Below are 18,257 nucleotides of genomic sequence, written 5' to 3'. Positions count from 1 at the left end.
GTGGGAGGTAGAAGGGGAAGGCCAGTTAAGACTTCTCTTCCAAGTGTTAAGGCAATCAAAGGGACCCAGCCCTGCAGTGACACCTGGGTGTTGCAGTCCCAGTGCAGTCTTATTTTCAGTTGGTTTCAAAGTAGCCTCCATTAAAGAGAGGCAGGGTCCTGTGAGGAAGGAAAGCAAGCAAACTTTTGAGAATTTGGTCTAGAAAAGAGCTTGATTGTGATTCCTAGCCTATGGAACTGAAGCATATCGACAACAAGGTTGTTTTTGAGGGAATTGTACAGCCCAAGAAATGTGAGCTTGGCCTACAAACGATGGGCAGCAGACTCACACCAGCGCGAATTGGACTGCTTTCACAACTCCCATGAGGGGAATGGACAAGGAGTAACTTTCCAGTTGGGGGAAGCCATGGAGAGCAATGGGTAAGGGAAGTCCCTTGCCAGAGATTACAGTCAGGGTCTAATCAAGGAACTTCGTCCACTATCAGAGACAGGATCTTTACAGGGTCTCTCTCCCAGGAGTATTCCACAACTGCTTTGATGTGTTTCCCTTTATTCCGTTGTCCAAATTTCGAGTTCTTATTTAGGTATCCTATCCCCACTACACCATTATAAACGGGCAGAGCAAATAATCTGTCATCAGTTTAGAGGCGGTCAGACTATTAGGAGTCACATCTACAACTGACAGACCTTGACAGAGATCCTAGATTTTGAGCCAAGTCAGTAACTGGATGAGGAGAGGTTGAGTACGTTGTGTGTATGGGAAGAAGGCTGGGCACAGATACTTAATAGCGAGAGAAGAGGGCTGTGCCTGAAGCTGCTGCCACCCTCATCCTCTGTCGGCTTCCATAATAAAGTCGTAGCTGGAATATGGCTTCCAGCCAGCAACTACATTTCTCAGCCACTCTTGCATCTAAATCCCCACGCCCTTGGGAATGTGAGAAGACATGAGCCATTTCCAGGCAGGCCCAACCCAAAAACCGTGCATGTGTACCCCATGCATTTTTCTGCAAATCAGAATGGTGATAACTAGTGTGACTTGGAAGCCACGGTTGAAAATGGCAGAGAAATCCTCAGCTCACAAAGCCTGTTTGTTAGTTTACAATGCTCACCTCAGAACCATTAGTTGGAAGAGAAACTTGGTTTTTTTACCACTGCATCTCGTTACAAGAGCTTAGCCTAACCTAAAAAATACAACCACCTTTCCCCTGGCAATCTTGGATCCTTTTCTTTGAATTCTTTGCTTTTATTTTTTAAATTAAGGTATAATATCCTATATTTGTTTTAACAAGAATAGCATCCCCAGACTTCCCTGGTGGCGCACTGGTTGAGAATCCACCTGCCAATGCAGGGGACACGGGTTCGAGCCCTGGTCCTGGAAGATCCCACATGCTGCGGAGAAACTAAGCCCATGCGCCACGGCTACAGAGCCTGCGCTCTAGAGCCTCTGAGCCACCACTACTGAAGCCTGCGCGCCTAGAGCCCGTGCTCCGCGACAAGAGAAGCCACCGCAATAAGCCTGTGCACCGCAATGAAGAGTAGCCCCCACTCGCCGCTACTAGAGAAGGCCCACATGCAGCAACAAAGACCCAATGCAGCCAAAAATAATACAAATAAATTAGTTTAAAAAAATAGTATTCCCTTAAACATCCAGTAACTGGTACTTAAATAAGATATGCTACTTATCCTGTGGCTTTGAACAACCCCGATACACCACTGCACCACTGTATACATCCCAGTTACTTACACAACAATATCAAAACACATGCAATTTTTGAAACAGCTTTTTATTAAACAGCAAAGCATAATGGCAATACAGTTTTAAATGTTTAAAAATTAGGTCACAGAGGGATGCAAAATGTTTGCAGTATGACTATTATATATTCATACAGCTAAAGTCATCAAATCTTAACACCAATACAAACATTAAGATTATTCCATGATCAGCCTAAATTTAATAACCATAAACTATATTAGTGGATCTCTTTTCCTATTTAATATTTTAACATTACTTCTGATACTGATTTCTTTACCAAATGGAATGTACAAACTAAATTTTAAAAAAGTGTTAAATGACTAAAACTCTGCAAACCAGTAGTTGGGTTTACAGAAAATTCTGGGAGAAGTAGTGAGATAAGATACTGAGAAAGCATCAATTAGTATACATGTAAAACTCTCCCATTTTATTCATGATTCTGATACTAATACACTTTTTAAGGGACTTTGCAAAGTTGATCATCTGGGTACTGCAAATAAACCTGAGACCAAATTTTATTCTCTTCTAGATACGGTTTATATAAGGTTAGCCAAACTTAATCCATTTTCTTATATATTCCCCCCCGGCCCAAATCTAATCTGTGCCAGAGATAACACAAATCTGGAGTAAAACTGTTTGGAGTTGGTTACAAGTACTTACCAAGTATTGAATACTTCTCCTACTCTATTTCTATTTTTCCTCAAAATTTTCTATTTCAAACACACACACAACCAGAGCTCATCTTTTCAGGTATCAAGTGGATTATTTTGTGCAAAGGAAGTTTTTAACAACAAATCTTCCCAATACGATAATTCAGTTTCAAAGAAAAATCTTCACCTTTATAGCCCCCGTTTTCAATTGATTAAACAGAAACCAACTATCCTATCTTATTACTAAATATAACAAATAAGCCCTAAACTGAGAAAATATCTTATTTTGGTTAAGTTTCAACAGAGTTCGGGCTACTCTCTTAGATGATTAACTACTGAAATTACTTTTTACAAATGTGAAACCAATTTTTTCCTTAGGGAAAGGAAAATGGGAAGAAAGCAAATGGAGAAGAGGCACACGATGGTGGACAGGGTATATAAAGCTGTGCATTCAGTACGTGATTTTGGTCACTTTTTCACAACACGGTGGTTATTTTCTTGTATCTCTAACTATGCCTATAATAAAAGACAATGCTAAACCTATAAATCAAAGCAAGTTTGATATAACATTCATTTTCAAGTTTCATAAATATATGCATTTCTAATTATAAAGTCTCTACAATACCTTTGCACATTTTCATAGACTAACATAATATACAAACTCATGAAAGTCTTCTGTTAGGCTCTTAATTTTGCTTAGGTCTGACATTATCTTCATAAATACTCAGTGAAGCCACAAACAAAAGTACTATAACTTTTGGAATCTATCCAAGTTTTAAAGAAAAAAAGATCAGCAGCAATTCCGTAAGACATAAGGGATGTCAATCCCTTACTTTCTTTTGCTTTTTGTGTCAGTTGTTTGAAAAACACTAGAAGCTGACATGAGGTTTTCTATATATTGTCCAAGAACTTGGTTTTCTGATTTTAGCTTCAGATTTTCTTCCTTAACTGCATCTACTCTTGCAGAGAGATCTATATGAAAAATAAAAAAGTGCATTGTCAATAAAATGATGGCAATGACTCCGTGTTATAAAATGCTTATTAAGATTCATTCTTAAAAGAAATACAATCCTTAAATTTTCTGTTTTTAAACTCAGACTACTTTAGAAGTTAAGGTAAAGAAAGTAAACTGAGTGCAAATCAATAGCCAAAATTCCTAAAAAGAGATTTCACATTAGACTAAATGTTATTCTTTGTTATTCTTTAAACAGCATTTTTGTTAAGTAGTTAACTCTTAAAATGGTTATTTAAAAAAACACTGTTTTTAAAATGTGAATTTTGGTTCATATCATCATAAAACCATAATGTCTTTACTAGTAATATTTAAGACAGTGTAGTAGGTGAACATAACTGAATTCACATACTGGATATAGGCAGTCAGTTTCCAAGCAATTGATCATTTTGTATTTTTACATTAGCAAGAAATTCAAAAGAGCAGGTCTTGATGATCAAAAAAAGAAGATACCACACCTCAGTCATTCAGCAACTAAGTTACTGAGGTGCCTTCTAAGAGACAGGCACTGTTCTAGAGGCAACAGTAACAAAAAAGGTCCCTGCCCTTAACCAGCTGACATTCTAATGGGGCTTAGGGTGGGTGGGGGTCAGGAGAAAAAGCAAGAAGGGTAAGGGTCACAGGAAGCCAAGGGCGGTTGTCCTGTGATACAGTATAGTCAGGGATAGCTATTTTGATTAAGGAAATTTTGCTAGAGACCTAAAGGAAGTAAGGGAATGAGCCACATGGATATGCAAATGACTAAGGGAAAAGATTCAAGCATAGGGGAACAGCAACTGCTAAGACCCTGAGGAGAAGCTTGCTGAAAGAACAGCAAGGAGGCTGAAGTGTCCCAGTCAGGGAATGTGACAGGACTGAAAGGTAAAAGGGAAGTGAGAGACTTACAGAGAGGAACCTGGCTTCCATTAACTGTGAAATGGGAAGCCACTGGAATGACATGATCTGCTCAACCTGTTTTCAGAAAAAAACACCACCACCTCTTAATTTCGTTGAAAACCAAAAGATGTTTCACTGGTGGAATTAATTTTATGCAAGACATTTAGAAAATGGAAAAACTCAGATCAGTTCCCTTATAATCCCTGAGGCTAATACACTGATTTTACACTCAAATAAGCTTTATTAAAGTGGACTTAGTAACACAATGCAGGGACTTAAACGGGGCTCATTATGTTAGACCTTAAAGAGGGAAGCATAAGAACACTATTTGACTTCCTTATTGAAACGTATCTGTTCTTTGAAATTACCAGCCAAAGCTACAGGCAGGAGAGGAAAAAAACAAAGTAGACTTTGAAATTTATACTTTTAAAAACTGCACAGTAACAAACAAAATTTAGCAATTTGCTTACAATTACAATTTCAATTACCTGAATGTTAGTCAAGAAAAATACAAAATGCAAGCTAACCTTCAAGGGTGTGTTGGAGTTCCAACACTTGATTAATAAGTCGTGTTTTCTCCTCCAGTTCCACCTGATTTTCAGCATCAACTGCTGTAATGAAAAGGTTCAGATTTACTATTAATATTAGCTACCGTTTGTGTAGTATAGCACTTAAAAGATCTGCAAAATGGTTTATATTCATTCTTACTTGACTTATACAAGAGCCCTGTAAAATAAAAGGTTATATCCCACATGGCAGATGAGGACACCAAGGTGAAGGTAAAACGTTCTGCCAACATCTCAGAGTTAAAGAATGGAAGTTGCCTTAAATCTTTTCTAGAACTAGATGGGATTATAAATAAGTACACTGGCCAAGATCAAAGCCTTCTAAGTATTGATTCTCTGATCTTTCTATTGCTTAATAAAGCAATGTATGCGCCACAAAACCAGGAACATACAAAAAGGAAAACGAAGAACATACCATCCATGTCAGCATTCATCATCTTCGGTAACAAACTTTTGGGCCTTGGATACAAAATTCTTGATGAATGGTCTGCAATGAGAAAAAGTTAGAAACACAGACACATAGAGTAATGAAATATAAGCTTGTTTTTCAAAAGAAAATTAAGTGACCCAGTAGGACCCTTTTCACATGCTTTACTAAGAATAAATACCCAGTGGGGAAATAAGCAAAGAATATTTACAGTTTACAAAGAGAAGTATTAAGTAAGTAAGAGAAAATGTTGAGTTTCTTGGTACTCAAAGAAATGCATAATAAAATACCACTGTATATTTCGTAAAATATTTTTCTAAAACAAGATAATGATCAATGCTAGTGAAGTTATGGAAAAACTAACACAAAATATTGGACACAAATTTTAAACGTAATATTTTTGGAAAGCAGTACAGTAATAAACAAGATTCATAAAAACATTTAAATATTTTTTACAAAGTAATTTTACTCTTGGAAATTTAGCCTAAGGAAAATTAAGAAGGAAAAAAATTACATCTATAAAAATCTACTTCAACCTTATTTATAACCCAGTAAACTGGAAACAACATGAACTGTCCATTCAGAGCCTGGCTGATTATAGTTGCCATTTCTAATGGAATGGCTACTAAAAATAATTATGACTATAATAACATGAAAGAATGTTTATGCCATTGTATATTCACTGATGTAAATTATGTGAAAAATCTTCAGTATGGATAAAGAACGCACAGCAAATTGAAAAAGCTCTTACATTAAGGATAATGGCAGCAAGGAAGACAAATCTCTCTAAAAATATTCTTCATTATTAAAACATTGTTTCATATATACCAATTAACACTTTTTAAACATAAAATTCAAAAGAAAAATACTCGTTATCTGAAACACTAATATGGGTTAAATGAAAAATATGTACTTGTCACCTCCTGGTTATAGTTAAAATAGATTAATTAGGATGTAAATGAGTAAATAAATATTAACATTTTCTTGTGTCCATAAAAGGCTCCAAAATATTAGAGCACTAAATCCTTGTGAAACATGTTCTGCTCTATTGTTAACATTCATTTCACAGGCAATGTACTCAAAATTTATTAAATAATGTACCAGATTATTACTGAAAACAGATTTGTTAACCAATCTAATTTACTCAGTGAAGCAACTTAGATCTTAGTCAATGTTGTTACTCTTTCTTCAAGTATTTACTGAGCACCTACTATACCCAAGGTGTTGTTATGCCTCCATATGCTGAACAGTAGAACCCAAACCTACTGAACAAGGATGTCTACATACCAGAACTAGAATCACAATCAAAACAGTGATCAGTGTATTGTATATTCCCTCATGACACTTCAGATGCTGGCATGAACATGGCAATAGAATGCTCAGTGTACACATGTATAAACTACCTCTCAAGTAAGATATCACTCAGTCTAAAAAAGAAAGATATTAAACCTCCTTTACATATAGCTTTATTAAAGAAGTAACACTAAAAATAATGCTTAATACATCTACCCCAAGTCTTCCCACTTACACAGCATTAGCGCTACTCTCCCTGTTTTGTTTTTTTTTTTTGCGGTACGCGGGCTTCTCACTGTCGTGGTCTCTCCCGGTTGCGGAGCACAGGCTCCGGATGCACAGACTCAGCGGCCACGGCTCATGGGCCCAGCCACTCCGCGGTATGTGGGATCTTCCCGGATCAGGGCGCGAACTCATGTCCCCTGCATCGGCAGGCGGACTCTCAACCACTGCGCCACCAGGGAAGCCCCTCCCTCACTGGTTTTAATTATCAGGTTCTTTGTACTTCAGAAAAAGTTTTAAGATAGGTAGATATAGTTGCGTACACACACACACACATAGATGACCCTTGAACAAGGGTTAGAACTATGCGGGTCCACTTACACAAATTTTTTTCAATAAATACTACTACAGAACTACACGACCTACAGTTGGTTCAATCTGCAGATGCGGAATTGCGTATATGGCAGGCTGGCTGTAAAGTTATATGTGGATTTTCAATCATGCAGAGGGTCGGCACCCCTAACCATCGTTGTTCAAGGGTCAACTGTATAAATATGTGTGTATATGTGTATATATATGTCTATACACACACACACACATAAATCCAAACAGATTATGAAATTCTTTTCAAAAATTCTTTAAGTCATTAAATGCTTTGTATAATAGTATTCGAAGACCACACTTCAAAAATTATTCTTCTCCATTCAATCAATGTGTCTTTATAATTGAAGAGGAAGAGTGCTAGCAGTGAAAACTTTATTTGGCCCTTCCCCGAGAGAAGAGCACTTTCATACCACTTCAACTATTGATACTTGTCTGGGAGGGATGACAGAGGTAACAGCCAAAAGCAAAAGTAAGTGATCTTGGGAATAGTCAGCAACAGCTGACTTCCACTTGGCTATCTTCCCTGCTACATGAGAGAAGTATTCCCCATTTTTTACAAGTTTGCTTTATGCCACTTCACTTGTATGAAAGACCTACATTAGTACCTGTTTTGCTAAACAAAAGAAATCTGATGAGGATTTTCACTTTCGTGAAAAAAGGCAAAAAACAAAAATAGCATTCAGCGTTTGTTTTGCAGCAAGGTGTTACAGAGGCAGCACTCACTCTGAGCAGTGACACCAAGCTCCTTCCCTGAGAACTACACTCAGCATCTCAGCCTCAAGCCACCACAGCTTTGACCTGTGTCTGTGAGCATCCGTGTTCTATTTATTTTGTGCATCTGTTAGCAAGATGTGTCCTAAGATAATTGCTTCATCACTTTACGCCATTTCAGCTTACAAAAGGTAGGAATGCTCTACTTTCAGATAGTAGGGGGAAACCTGCATATTAAATCCTCCAGATTTCTAATATCCAGTCTTTTTAAGAATACACCTGACACAGAATTCTCATGACAGCTGAGAAGAGTGATATGATACACAAGTCAAAGCAACAGATAATCACAAAATCAATGCACTCAACTTTGAAATCAGATCTAGTATAGGGATGGGTTATACTTCTTTTGCCCGTATTTTAGTCTAATACTAAAATTAAACCCAGAAGTCTTCCATAAATGCAAAGTGTTCCAGGCTGACCAATGTAGTAGGTAAGGAAAAAGAAGCCAGTTTCTGAAATTTTGGCCACATATAACCCAAACAGTAGAAAATTACTCTTAGAAAAACACATCCAGATTGGGGTGGAAGCAAGAGCACAAAAGCAGGGCGCAAGGACAGTGCTATAGGATATACCACATAACCCAAGACAGCACTACTCACATCATAGCCCATGTAAGATTGCCCTGAGGGCTGAACAGTGCAAAACCTGCCCAACTGTATATGGCAGCCGTGTGCAACACCAGAGTATCACCGGCTGCCTCTGCATGACAACAAAAAAAACACAAGTAGCAATTTTTTCTTATTGTGATGTGATCAAATAGACCAGTCTCAAAACGCTACTCCTGTATATATTCTAAGTCTGTCAGGACATCCAGAGTTATAAACAGATTTATTTTATATATGGGATCAAAAGGTTTGTTGAGCTCTTTAAGTCAAAGTATTTTAGCCATGGATTTTACTTCCTTCAAAATAGGGTCAATCCTCAAACTTTGCAATGCCTACATTAGCACAGTACTACATCATAATATGTACTCGACACAAGATTGAATTTTTCAACTATAAAATTCTTCTCAATCTATAGTTGCTATCATATCAATCCAATGCTGTGTCAGATGTGCTCTTAGGAGTTCATTTTCGACTCCTTCTGCTCCTACACATAAATCCAAACCTGACATTAAAAGAGAGAGAACCCAGGGGCTTCCCTGGTGGCGCAGTGGTTAAGAGTCCGCCTGCCGATGCAGGGGACACGGGTTCGTGCCCCGGTCCGGGAAGATCCCACGTGCCTTCGAGTGGCTCGGCCCGTGAGCTATGGCCGCTGAGCCTGTGCGTCCGGGGCCTGTGCTCCGCAACGGGAGAGGCCACAACACTGAGAGGCCCGCGTACCGCCAAAAAAAAAAAAAAAAAGAGAGAGAGAGAGAACCCAGACAAAAGTATCTCAAGTGTGGGAACACCGAAATAAATGTGGGGTGCTAAAGCTGATCTGTTTATCCAAAATCTGCCTTAGCTCTCCGCAATGGATATGACTGTCTGGGATTCCTCAACTCTGACCTAAGCCGAGCTCAGATCTCATAAAACTTTTCTCAAAAATCACAGTAAATTTTAGTGCCTATCTTCATCTAGCCTTGGTCAGTGGAAGAGAATCTAGAGTTATTCTGATAACTTAAGTCCAGGGAGCAAAAATATGGAAAGACAAGGATACAGAAATGTGGCAAGCATTAGTATTGACCCATTTTCCATGCCCTCACAGTCAACTGTGACCAGAGGCTATCATCTTACCAAGTACACCTCTACCTTCTTTTCTAGTATGCCCAACAGTACCATGACATGCTCTTCATAAAAGGCAGTTTAGCACAGTGATTAAGAACATGGATTTAGGTTACCTGGATTCAAATGCTAGCTCTCCTATTTATAAGCTCTGGAACCTTAGGTAAGATTAACATCTCAGCCTCAGTTTCCTCATCTGTAAAATGAGGTTAATAACAGTATGTACCTCATAGTTTTGTTGTGAGAACATTATGAGTTGATATATATAATGTGATTGCAACAATACACAGTAGTTATTCAATAATGTTAGCTATTATCTTTTCTACTTTTTAGCTGTACTTCAGGCCACAAGAAGAATTTTTAAAAATTACCTGGTCCACTTGCCTCATTTTTACAACTAAGCCAAGGCCAAGATGATAATGGCCTACCTAAGACCACAGTAATACTTACATAGACAGAGCCAAGACTACATTCAGTCAATGTCCCAGTCTAGTTTTTTCCACCACTCCACCACAGTATGCTCACAACGGAGACCTGAGATTTTGAGACTTTTCTGATATCTACCCAACCTAAACCTCTCAACTTTTCTGCATCTAAAACTGATTTTCATCATCTGTCATCTACTTACTAAAGGAACTAGCAAGACTACTAAACGTCACTGTACATTAATATACTAAATTCTTTACATATATTAGCTCATCAAATCAACAGGACATGGCACTTTACAAACGTGGACCCTGTATCTCAGAAAGGCTACACATCTTGCCTTAGAGTTCACAGCCGAAGTCTGTACCAAGAATCTGAGCTCAGATCTAACTATAAAGTCCCTGCTTTTTCCATTATGCAATGGAAGACACTTTAATATGACCCTAATCTAAATTTGCAAAACATTTTGCAACCCCTGATGTCAAATTTCTTTGCTATTTCTACTATCTAAAAAACTGAAGGTAAATTTCATTCACTGCAAGCTGCAACGACTTTCAACATGGCTTGTTCAAGTCCCTTCAAATTCTGACTTGTTCTGGTTAAGTCCAATTTTAAATTCCACAAAATTAAGGGACTGTTTGGCCAAATATTTGATCAGAAATGAGATCCCCAGAGTGGCTAGCTATATTGAGTTTAATCAATGAATGAGTACACGCACGGAATATATAGGCAGAGCTTTGGATTCTCAGGTACAGTGTTGGGAACAGAGCACACCATCAGTCCTTAATATTATTACGTCATAGTACTGGAATCGATACACAACGAAAATCCTGTCTTTCAGGAATGTCTGTTTCTCCTTTCCAACAATCCTAAGTCCCCAAACTTGTCCAGCAGGACCCCTGAAAGATGCCCATTGAGAAACTAACCAGGGAGCTACTTTCAGAGCCTGAAAAGATGTCGCCAGCCCTGGTTTCACCGCTCACTCGGCTCCCTCCCCGCCCCCGCGTCCTCTCCCCGCCCCCGTCTCCGAGTTCTCCGCCGAGAAGCCGCGGGCTAGTCCAGGCGTGCCAGGTCCCAACCCACCCGAACGCCCCTCCCGCAGTCCCACTTCTAGGCGGACAGAGGCCTTAGCCTCAGGATCCGCGGGGAGAAGGCGGCAGGAAGTCCGCGCCACGGACCGCGGGCTGCCCTCCACAAAGGAACCTCTGCGCCCAACAACGAGAGGATGAGAAAAGAGGCTGCGCAGGGGTTCTGCGGGGAGCCAGGCCTCGGCCGCCCACCTAACGCCCAGGCCTTAGGACGCTCTTCCCGGGTCGCCGTACGCCGAGCCGCGTACATCCCGCCCCTCCCTCCAGGCTCTCGTCAGTACCGAGGCCGCAACTCCAGTCGCTCGGGGCCAGGCCCTCCGCGACCCACGACGGCCCTCACCTGCCGTTTGAGGCGCCGGCAGGAGGAGGGACCAGGAGGATACCTCAGGCCTGGACACTCGGACCAACTGCCACCGGCAACCCCGCCCTCTCCGCCCACAGAGCGTGCGCCGAGGCTGGAGTCCCGCCCCGGCCCGGCCCGTCGCCAGCCAATCCCCACTCAAGAAGGGACGCCTGCGCATTAGCTACACGACGCCCCAATCGTCCTACCTCAAACCCTCGGGATCCACCTTTTGCCATAACAAAAGGGCACTGGAATCCAATCAGGGTTGAGGTCGTTGTGGGCGGGTCCGGGAAGAGCAACAGCCAATGACAGTACAGAAGCTAAACTGAGCGTGCGAAAGCCAGTCCGAGCGATGCAGTTCCTCAGTCTCAGCCGGTCCGTGAAAATGGGGTCAAGAAATCCAGTGTGGAAAATTGTGGAAAATTCTGACAGCTGTCAGGAAGGAGGTTGGTAAAACCTGGAGGTTGGTAAAACCTAACACTGGGCGAGAGAGAAATCATTCAAATTCAAGAAAAGGACGTGTGTGGACATAACAGAGAAAGTACCCTGGTTCTTCAGTTCTAAAAGCAGACTTTTCCATATTTTTAATTTCCCAAATCGGAAATCTCTTAAGTGTACGTCTAACGGACTGTTCCTCTCCGCATCTTCCCCAAACTAAATTAAAATCCATAATGCGCCGGACCATTTAATAATATTTTAGAACTGAGAAAATACCTTAATACTACTTTAGTGTGTAGCACTTTTGCTCACTTTATCCCATTTGATCCTCACAGCAACCCACAGAAAGAAGCTTAAGAGTAAATAAATTTCCTGCCCAAGGTCGTAGACGCAGTGTGAAATGCTGTGTGCCAGGCTTTGGGATGTAATGTAATCAGGCTGGGTACCATTCACAGGTACCTAGCACTTGACACAAAGCAGCATTCTGGCTTTGAATATTTGTTATTGTTTCGGCTTTGGCACATTCTCCTGAGTTGTAGAAATGAGTCATATGTCCACCTGTCTCTTGACTTTTACTTCTAGCACAGTTTGCCAACATAGAGCCTTACTTTTTTTAAGGAATAGATAAGAATTTTTTCCGTTCAGTGTTTGAGATCTATACATTTGACTAGAACTAAGATACACACTATGAGGAAAATTTACTAGAATGCAATGCAGGAGCTAAATACATGAGAAATAAGAAAGATTGAACATAAATCTAACAGGAGTGTCAAAAAGAGAGACTAGAGAGAATGGGTGTGGTCAGTATTTAAAGAGTAATAACTAAGAATTTTTCAGGGTTGTGGAATATTTGAATTAGATTCAAGAAGCACTTATTCTTGAGCAGGATTAAAATAAGGAATTCTATACTTGGACACATCGTGGTGAAACTGCAGAACACCAAAGACTAAGAGAACTATTAAACGCAGATTTTTTTTTTCTAGAAGAACAGGTTTTTGGGGGGTTGTTTTTTCCTGTTAGTTTTAAATAGGGTAAAATATACATAAAAGACTTACCATTTAAATAACCATTTTAAAGTGTGCAGTTCAGTAGTGTTAGGTGTATTCTCACTGTTGTGCAGCCAATCCCCAGAACTCTTTTCATCTTGCAGAACTGAAATTTTATACCCATTAAACAACTCCCCGTTCACCTCTACTGCCAGTCCCTGGCAACCACAACTCTTTCTGCTCTATCGATTTGACTATTTGAGGCACCTCATGTAAGTGGAATCATACAGTATTTGTCTTTTGTGACTAACTTAGCATAACATCCTCAAGGTTCATCCGTGTTGTAGCATGTGTTAGAATTTCTTCTTATTTAAGGCTGAATATTATTCCATTGTAAGTATATACCACATTTGGTTTATCTATTCATCCTTCAGTGGACACTTGAGTTGCGTTTAGCTATTATGAATGCAGCTATGAACGTGGTATGTGCAAATATCTCTGTGAGACTGCTTTCAGTTCTTTTGGGTATATATCCAGAATTGGAATTGCTAGATCATATGGTAATTCTGTTTTAAAAGCAACTTTTAAAAATGCGATATTAACACAAGAATAGACAAAAAGAAAGTTAGAAAAGCAAGTTCCTGTACCTGGAAGTTGGTATAAAATAAAGATGTCTGGTAAGGAAGAAATGTTGGTAAGGTTGTGGGAAAAACTATTACTCATTATTCTTGGTAGTAAAATTGGCACAGTAACTTTGTTAATTGGCTATATAAAAGACAAATTATGGTGGTTTTAGTGAAATTGGCTATTCGTATAAAAATATGAAATTAGATCCTGATCTCACACCAAAAATAAAATTAAATTCCAAATGAAGTAAATGTGAAATGTGAAAATACTCTAAACTTTTAGGAAAACACAGATGTCTTTATGACACCACCGTAGAGAAGGATTTGTTAAACCAGACAAAACAGTGTCATTCATTAGGAAAAGATTTTAAATTTTGATTGTTTTATACACAGATGAGAAGACATTTTAAGTCAAGTTAAAAGCAAGCCACAGACTGAAATAATATAATAAAGCTCTGAAAATGTAAAGAATTCTGACAAAGATAAAAAAAATATTCAAATAACATAAACAGGCAACTCACAAAAGAGGAAAACTGAGTGGTCAGAAAGATTTTTTTTTAATGTTTACCTTCACTAGTAATCAGGGGGATTGATATTAAAACAAGATAAAGGGGTCAGTTCATTAAGAAGATGCAAAATCGTAACAGTGCTACAAAGTGGAACTGAAGCAAAAACTGATAGAACTGAAATAAGAAACTAGCCTACAACAATAGTCGGAAAGTTCATCACTCCCCTCTCTGTAATTTGTAAAACAAGTATACAGAAAATCTGTAAGGATAAAGAACCCAGGACCCAAGCTTGCCTTCACATTCGAATCACCTAAGAATCTCCTAATAACTCCAAAGAACAGACTACATCCCAGATTTATTAAATTATGGTCTCTAGGGTGGGATACTGACATGAATATTTTTGGAATTTACAAAGGTGATTTCAACAGAGTGCAGGCAAATTTGGGAACTGTTGATATAAAAGACCAGAATAAAAACTTCTGTCAACATATTTGACCCATTTGACATTTATAGAACATTCCACCCAATAACTAGAGAACTTGTCTTCTTTTCAAATGCACATGGAATATTCACGAAAATGGACCATATTCTATCATAAAACAACCTCAACAAATTTTAAATGATTGTAGTCATAACAAAATATTTTCTCTGCCCACAAAGGAATTAAACTAGAAATCAGTAACAAAAAGATATTTGTAGAAAACCAAGTAGTTGGAAATTAAACTACATGCTTCTAAAGACACTGTGGGTCGCAAGAGAAGTCACAAGAGAAATTAGAAAATATTTTCAATAAATGTAAACGTGTCAAAATTTGTGGGATGCAATGAAGCAGTGCTTAGAGAAATTTCTTTACCATTAAATGCTTATATGAGAAAACCACCTATGAAATAGTCTTGCAAAGAAAGTTTTTTTTTTTTAATGCAGCCTGACCCAATCAAGTCCATAAACTAGAAATTTAACAGGAAATACAGAGGACAGAGAAATATGTTAAGTCTACCACCTGGATAAGCTTAGCGAAATCTGACAATGGAACAAAACAATAGGACAAGAACAAATAACAAGAAACAAACCCTTTCTTTAACAAATAAATCGCACTGGAAGAAAAAAGAATGGAAAGAAGACTTGTAGATAAAAAGACACTTAAAATACATTTTTAAAAACAGACCCAAAAAACCTATGGTTTATTTTGAATGCACCCTTGGATGATAAAACTAATTTTAAAATGCAAGAAAATGATTACTATAAGTAGGATACGGTAATTCTAGAGCATTCAACTTTTTAAAATTTCAGAATCAAACATATATCTTGCTAGAGAATTTAAACTTAAAGGAAGTCTTTAGACAAGCTATCTGAAGAAGATAACACACAAAAAGGTAACCATAATATTAGAAGAAGCATATCATTCACAAAATGTTGCAAATTGGATAAAACAGTGGTGTCCTTCAATGAATAGAAAAAAATTCTTGAAATGGCAAAAAGGTGAGAAAAAAGAACAGTACACCCAAGTGATTATAAAAAGGGAGTAGAAACCTTGGCAAACTAGTCATGAAGTGAACATTCATTAAATTATTTACTTACATGGTGTTTCATATTTGCGTTACATTTTTCAATAAAAAATCGTTTAAAAATAGCCACAAAATTCCCTTCTGAATAAGAAAAACATTCAAGTACAAATAGGAACAACTGAAATTGTATAGAAATATTTGATTATAAGATGGATATTCATGTGATCTGGAAGGTGCATATATTATAAACCATCTAAATAAAAGCACAAATTAAAATATTCTTCATAGAGAATGGGGAACTCCAAATGGAAAACTATTGTTACAAGACAAAATATTATGTGAGGAAGAAATAATAAATAAAAAAATAGAGAACCTCCAAGGTTGTTTTGATGTTCTAGTCTGATATACTCTCATCAAGCACATAAAAACTTTGAACTTGTTTGCAGTAATTAGAGGGATCTAAACATACTGTGGATATTTTAAAGTGAAATATGCTAAATGGAGGCATTTTGATAACTTTCAAGTGTAACCAGGTGTGTTCCCTCCTACTTTACACTCATTAATTTGCAAAATGTGTTTCATCTCATTCCTAAAAAAGAACTCACATTTTCCTTTTTACTTATTTTTTTTCCCTTGAAAGGTTATTGAATTCATTGGAGAATGAATGTTGTCCTGAATTTGGTGAGTAAAGAATATTTTCTGCTTGTGGAAACTTGATTTCAAGACTAGACTTAATAGTATGCTCTACTGCTATTTGGAAATTAAGTTGTTTTTGTATACTTTTCTGAAGATTATAATTTCCTGATAATAACCAATAGTTGGCTAATTTGAACAGAATCATTTTCATTCATCTGTTCAATAGAGAAAATGTAAGAAATTACCAGTGTATTTTTAGTGCTTCTCAGATGAAAATTCAGAAGGATTTCAGGGTCTCCATGGAGTCAAGCTTTGAACTTCTTGACAGAAATGAAAATAGTAAGGAATGATTCTGTGCAGTCTTGATGCTTATTTTTCTCGAGACAAAGTATTGTCTAATCAGTGTTTCCCAAGTATTGGTGCTTATAGCTCTGGTTGAACATGATGAATAGTTACGTATTTTATCATAATAGAAAAATATGAATAATACAACTAACCCTCAGTTTGCAGATGTTGTTGTTTAGAACAAAGCTAAGTTCAAAAGTGATGTTTAATTAAATGGTTAATTTAATATGGCAAAAATTGCAATGTTGGTATGCAGATGTCTGGTTTGGAAAACCCTGGTCTGTCAACAGTGCAGTAAACATTGGCTTGAAGAAGAGGAAAACTGGGTTCCAGTTCTGACTCACCCTATATATGTTCATTCAATTCTTCATATATTTCCTAGTTTAAAAGTTACTTTAGTGTTCCTTAGAGCTAGATGCTGTAGCATATTCAGATATTTGAAATTGACTGTAAGGTTATGGGGGATGAATCACTTTACCATAGACCCCTGTTTCCTCAAATGAGGGATTGGGGTAAAGTTAATTCTGCCTCTCTAATATTGTATGAAATAACTGAGGAATTTATCAAGTAACACTACCAGTGAGTTATAGCAGTTGGTTCCCCATATTTAAGGGTCAACCATTGATGCTTTGGTTGTGTCTGACAGTCCAGCCCTTAGCACTGTACCTGACATAACATCTGAGAGCTTTCCTGAGTTAGTTATCTTTGAGCCACTCCATTTTAGCTTTTGTGATTTGGGGTTTCTGTGGTTCTCTACACATGAATCTACCACTATCAATCATTTCAGCTGAGTGCCTGTTACACTAAATTTTTATAAAATAATCTGCTTTAAAATTAAGACTAATCATTGGGCTCTTGCAGCATTAAGGGGATTCTGTTTTAATAATACAAAATGATTCTTTGAAGGGCCTAGGAGTCAGGGTTGCAAGAAAATAAGATTTCATAAAAAGAATGCACATGAGTTGCTAGCAAGTCTCTAAAATGCTGGGCTGTGGATGGATTTTCTTACTTTTGATACACAAACGTAATCCTCATAGTTTTCTGTTTCCCTGGTAACTGTTTACACTAAATAATCAACTTGGGAGAGTTCCTCTGTCAGGCTGTGTCAGGATTTGGGATTTTACACAGCTCACAAGCTTACAAGTTAGCCTACTATGAGTTCGTGAATGCTGGGAGAAGACATGAGATGCCTGCGTCAGAGTCCAAGGACTCTGTTACTCACAGCGGCGTGAACTTCATGCTGGTTTGCTTCTGTTTCCCATTTCTCCCAAGCCCCCCATAGATACCTGCACACGCAGAGGGTTATTGTACAGGGAGGAACGCTGAGCTCAGGGAAGCTATTGCTTTTACGGCAAGTGGAAGCAAGCTTGCTCTTCAACCACGGGAAGGCATTACTTCATCCCTTAGAGTTGCTCTCTGCAAACACACCCTCAGAAACGGCCTGAATAAAGGTCGGGCAGGTCCTTGTGCTCTTGGCAAACCAGCAAGAATTTGCAGTGACACTCAGGGCCCATGGCAGACTGCCCCTTCCCCAAACCTCTAACCTCTTTAGTTTGTGACAAATTCCTATTTTCCTTCCTCCTTCCTTATACAATTATCTTGAGGGAAATAGGAAAAAATGTCTCATAAAGTGTTGGTGGGATGCCTATCAGTCAAAAAGGAGGAAAACTACACTAGCTGGCTTTGAAGAAACATTAGT

The 18,257-nt window shown here is 38.3% G+C and overlaps 1 protein-coding gene across 2 annotated transcripts in view; it reads right to left on the bottom strand.

Annotated features, from left to right (window-relative positions):
• Positions 1-1,767: 1,767 nt before the first annotated feature.
• SCOC (short coiled-coil protein) overlaps positions 1,768-18,257 on the bottom strand; it is a 37,696-nt gene continuing 21,206 nt past the window's right edge. Inside the window, exons 1-4 of one of the 2 annotated variants that reach the window (XM_029236092.1) lie at positions 11,511-11,691; positions 5,272-5,343; positions 4,818-4,901; positions 1,768-3,374 (exon numbers count right to left, since the gene is read on the bottom strand). In XM_029236092.1, coding sequence (XP_029091925.1) covers positions 3,232-3,374; positions 4,818-4,901; positions 5,272-5,343; positions 11,511-11,691 — 480 coding nt within the window. In that variant the 3' untranslated portion in view covers positions 1,768-3,231. Of the gene's footprint in view, positions 3,375-4,817; positions 4,902-5,271; positions 5,344-11,510; positions 11,692-18,257 lie in introns of those variants that run through there. The other variant, XM_029236093.1, reaches the window with a different exon arrangement.

Source organism: Monodon monoceros, unplaced genomic scaffold, assembly GCF_005190385.1.
Source record: "Monodon monoceros isolate NGI ecotype Baffin Bay Population unplaced genomic scaffold, NGI_Narwhal_1 Super_Scaffold_20, whole genome shotgun sequence".
Classification (NCBI taxonomy): Eukaryota; Metazoa; Chordata; class Mammalia; order Artiodactyla; family Monodontidae; genus Monodon; species Monodon monoceros.
Note: the sequence above shows the minus strand (reverse complement) of the source record. Positions and strands in the feature narration are given on the sequence as shown.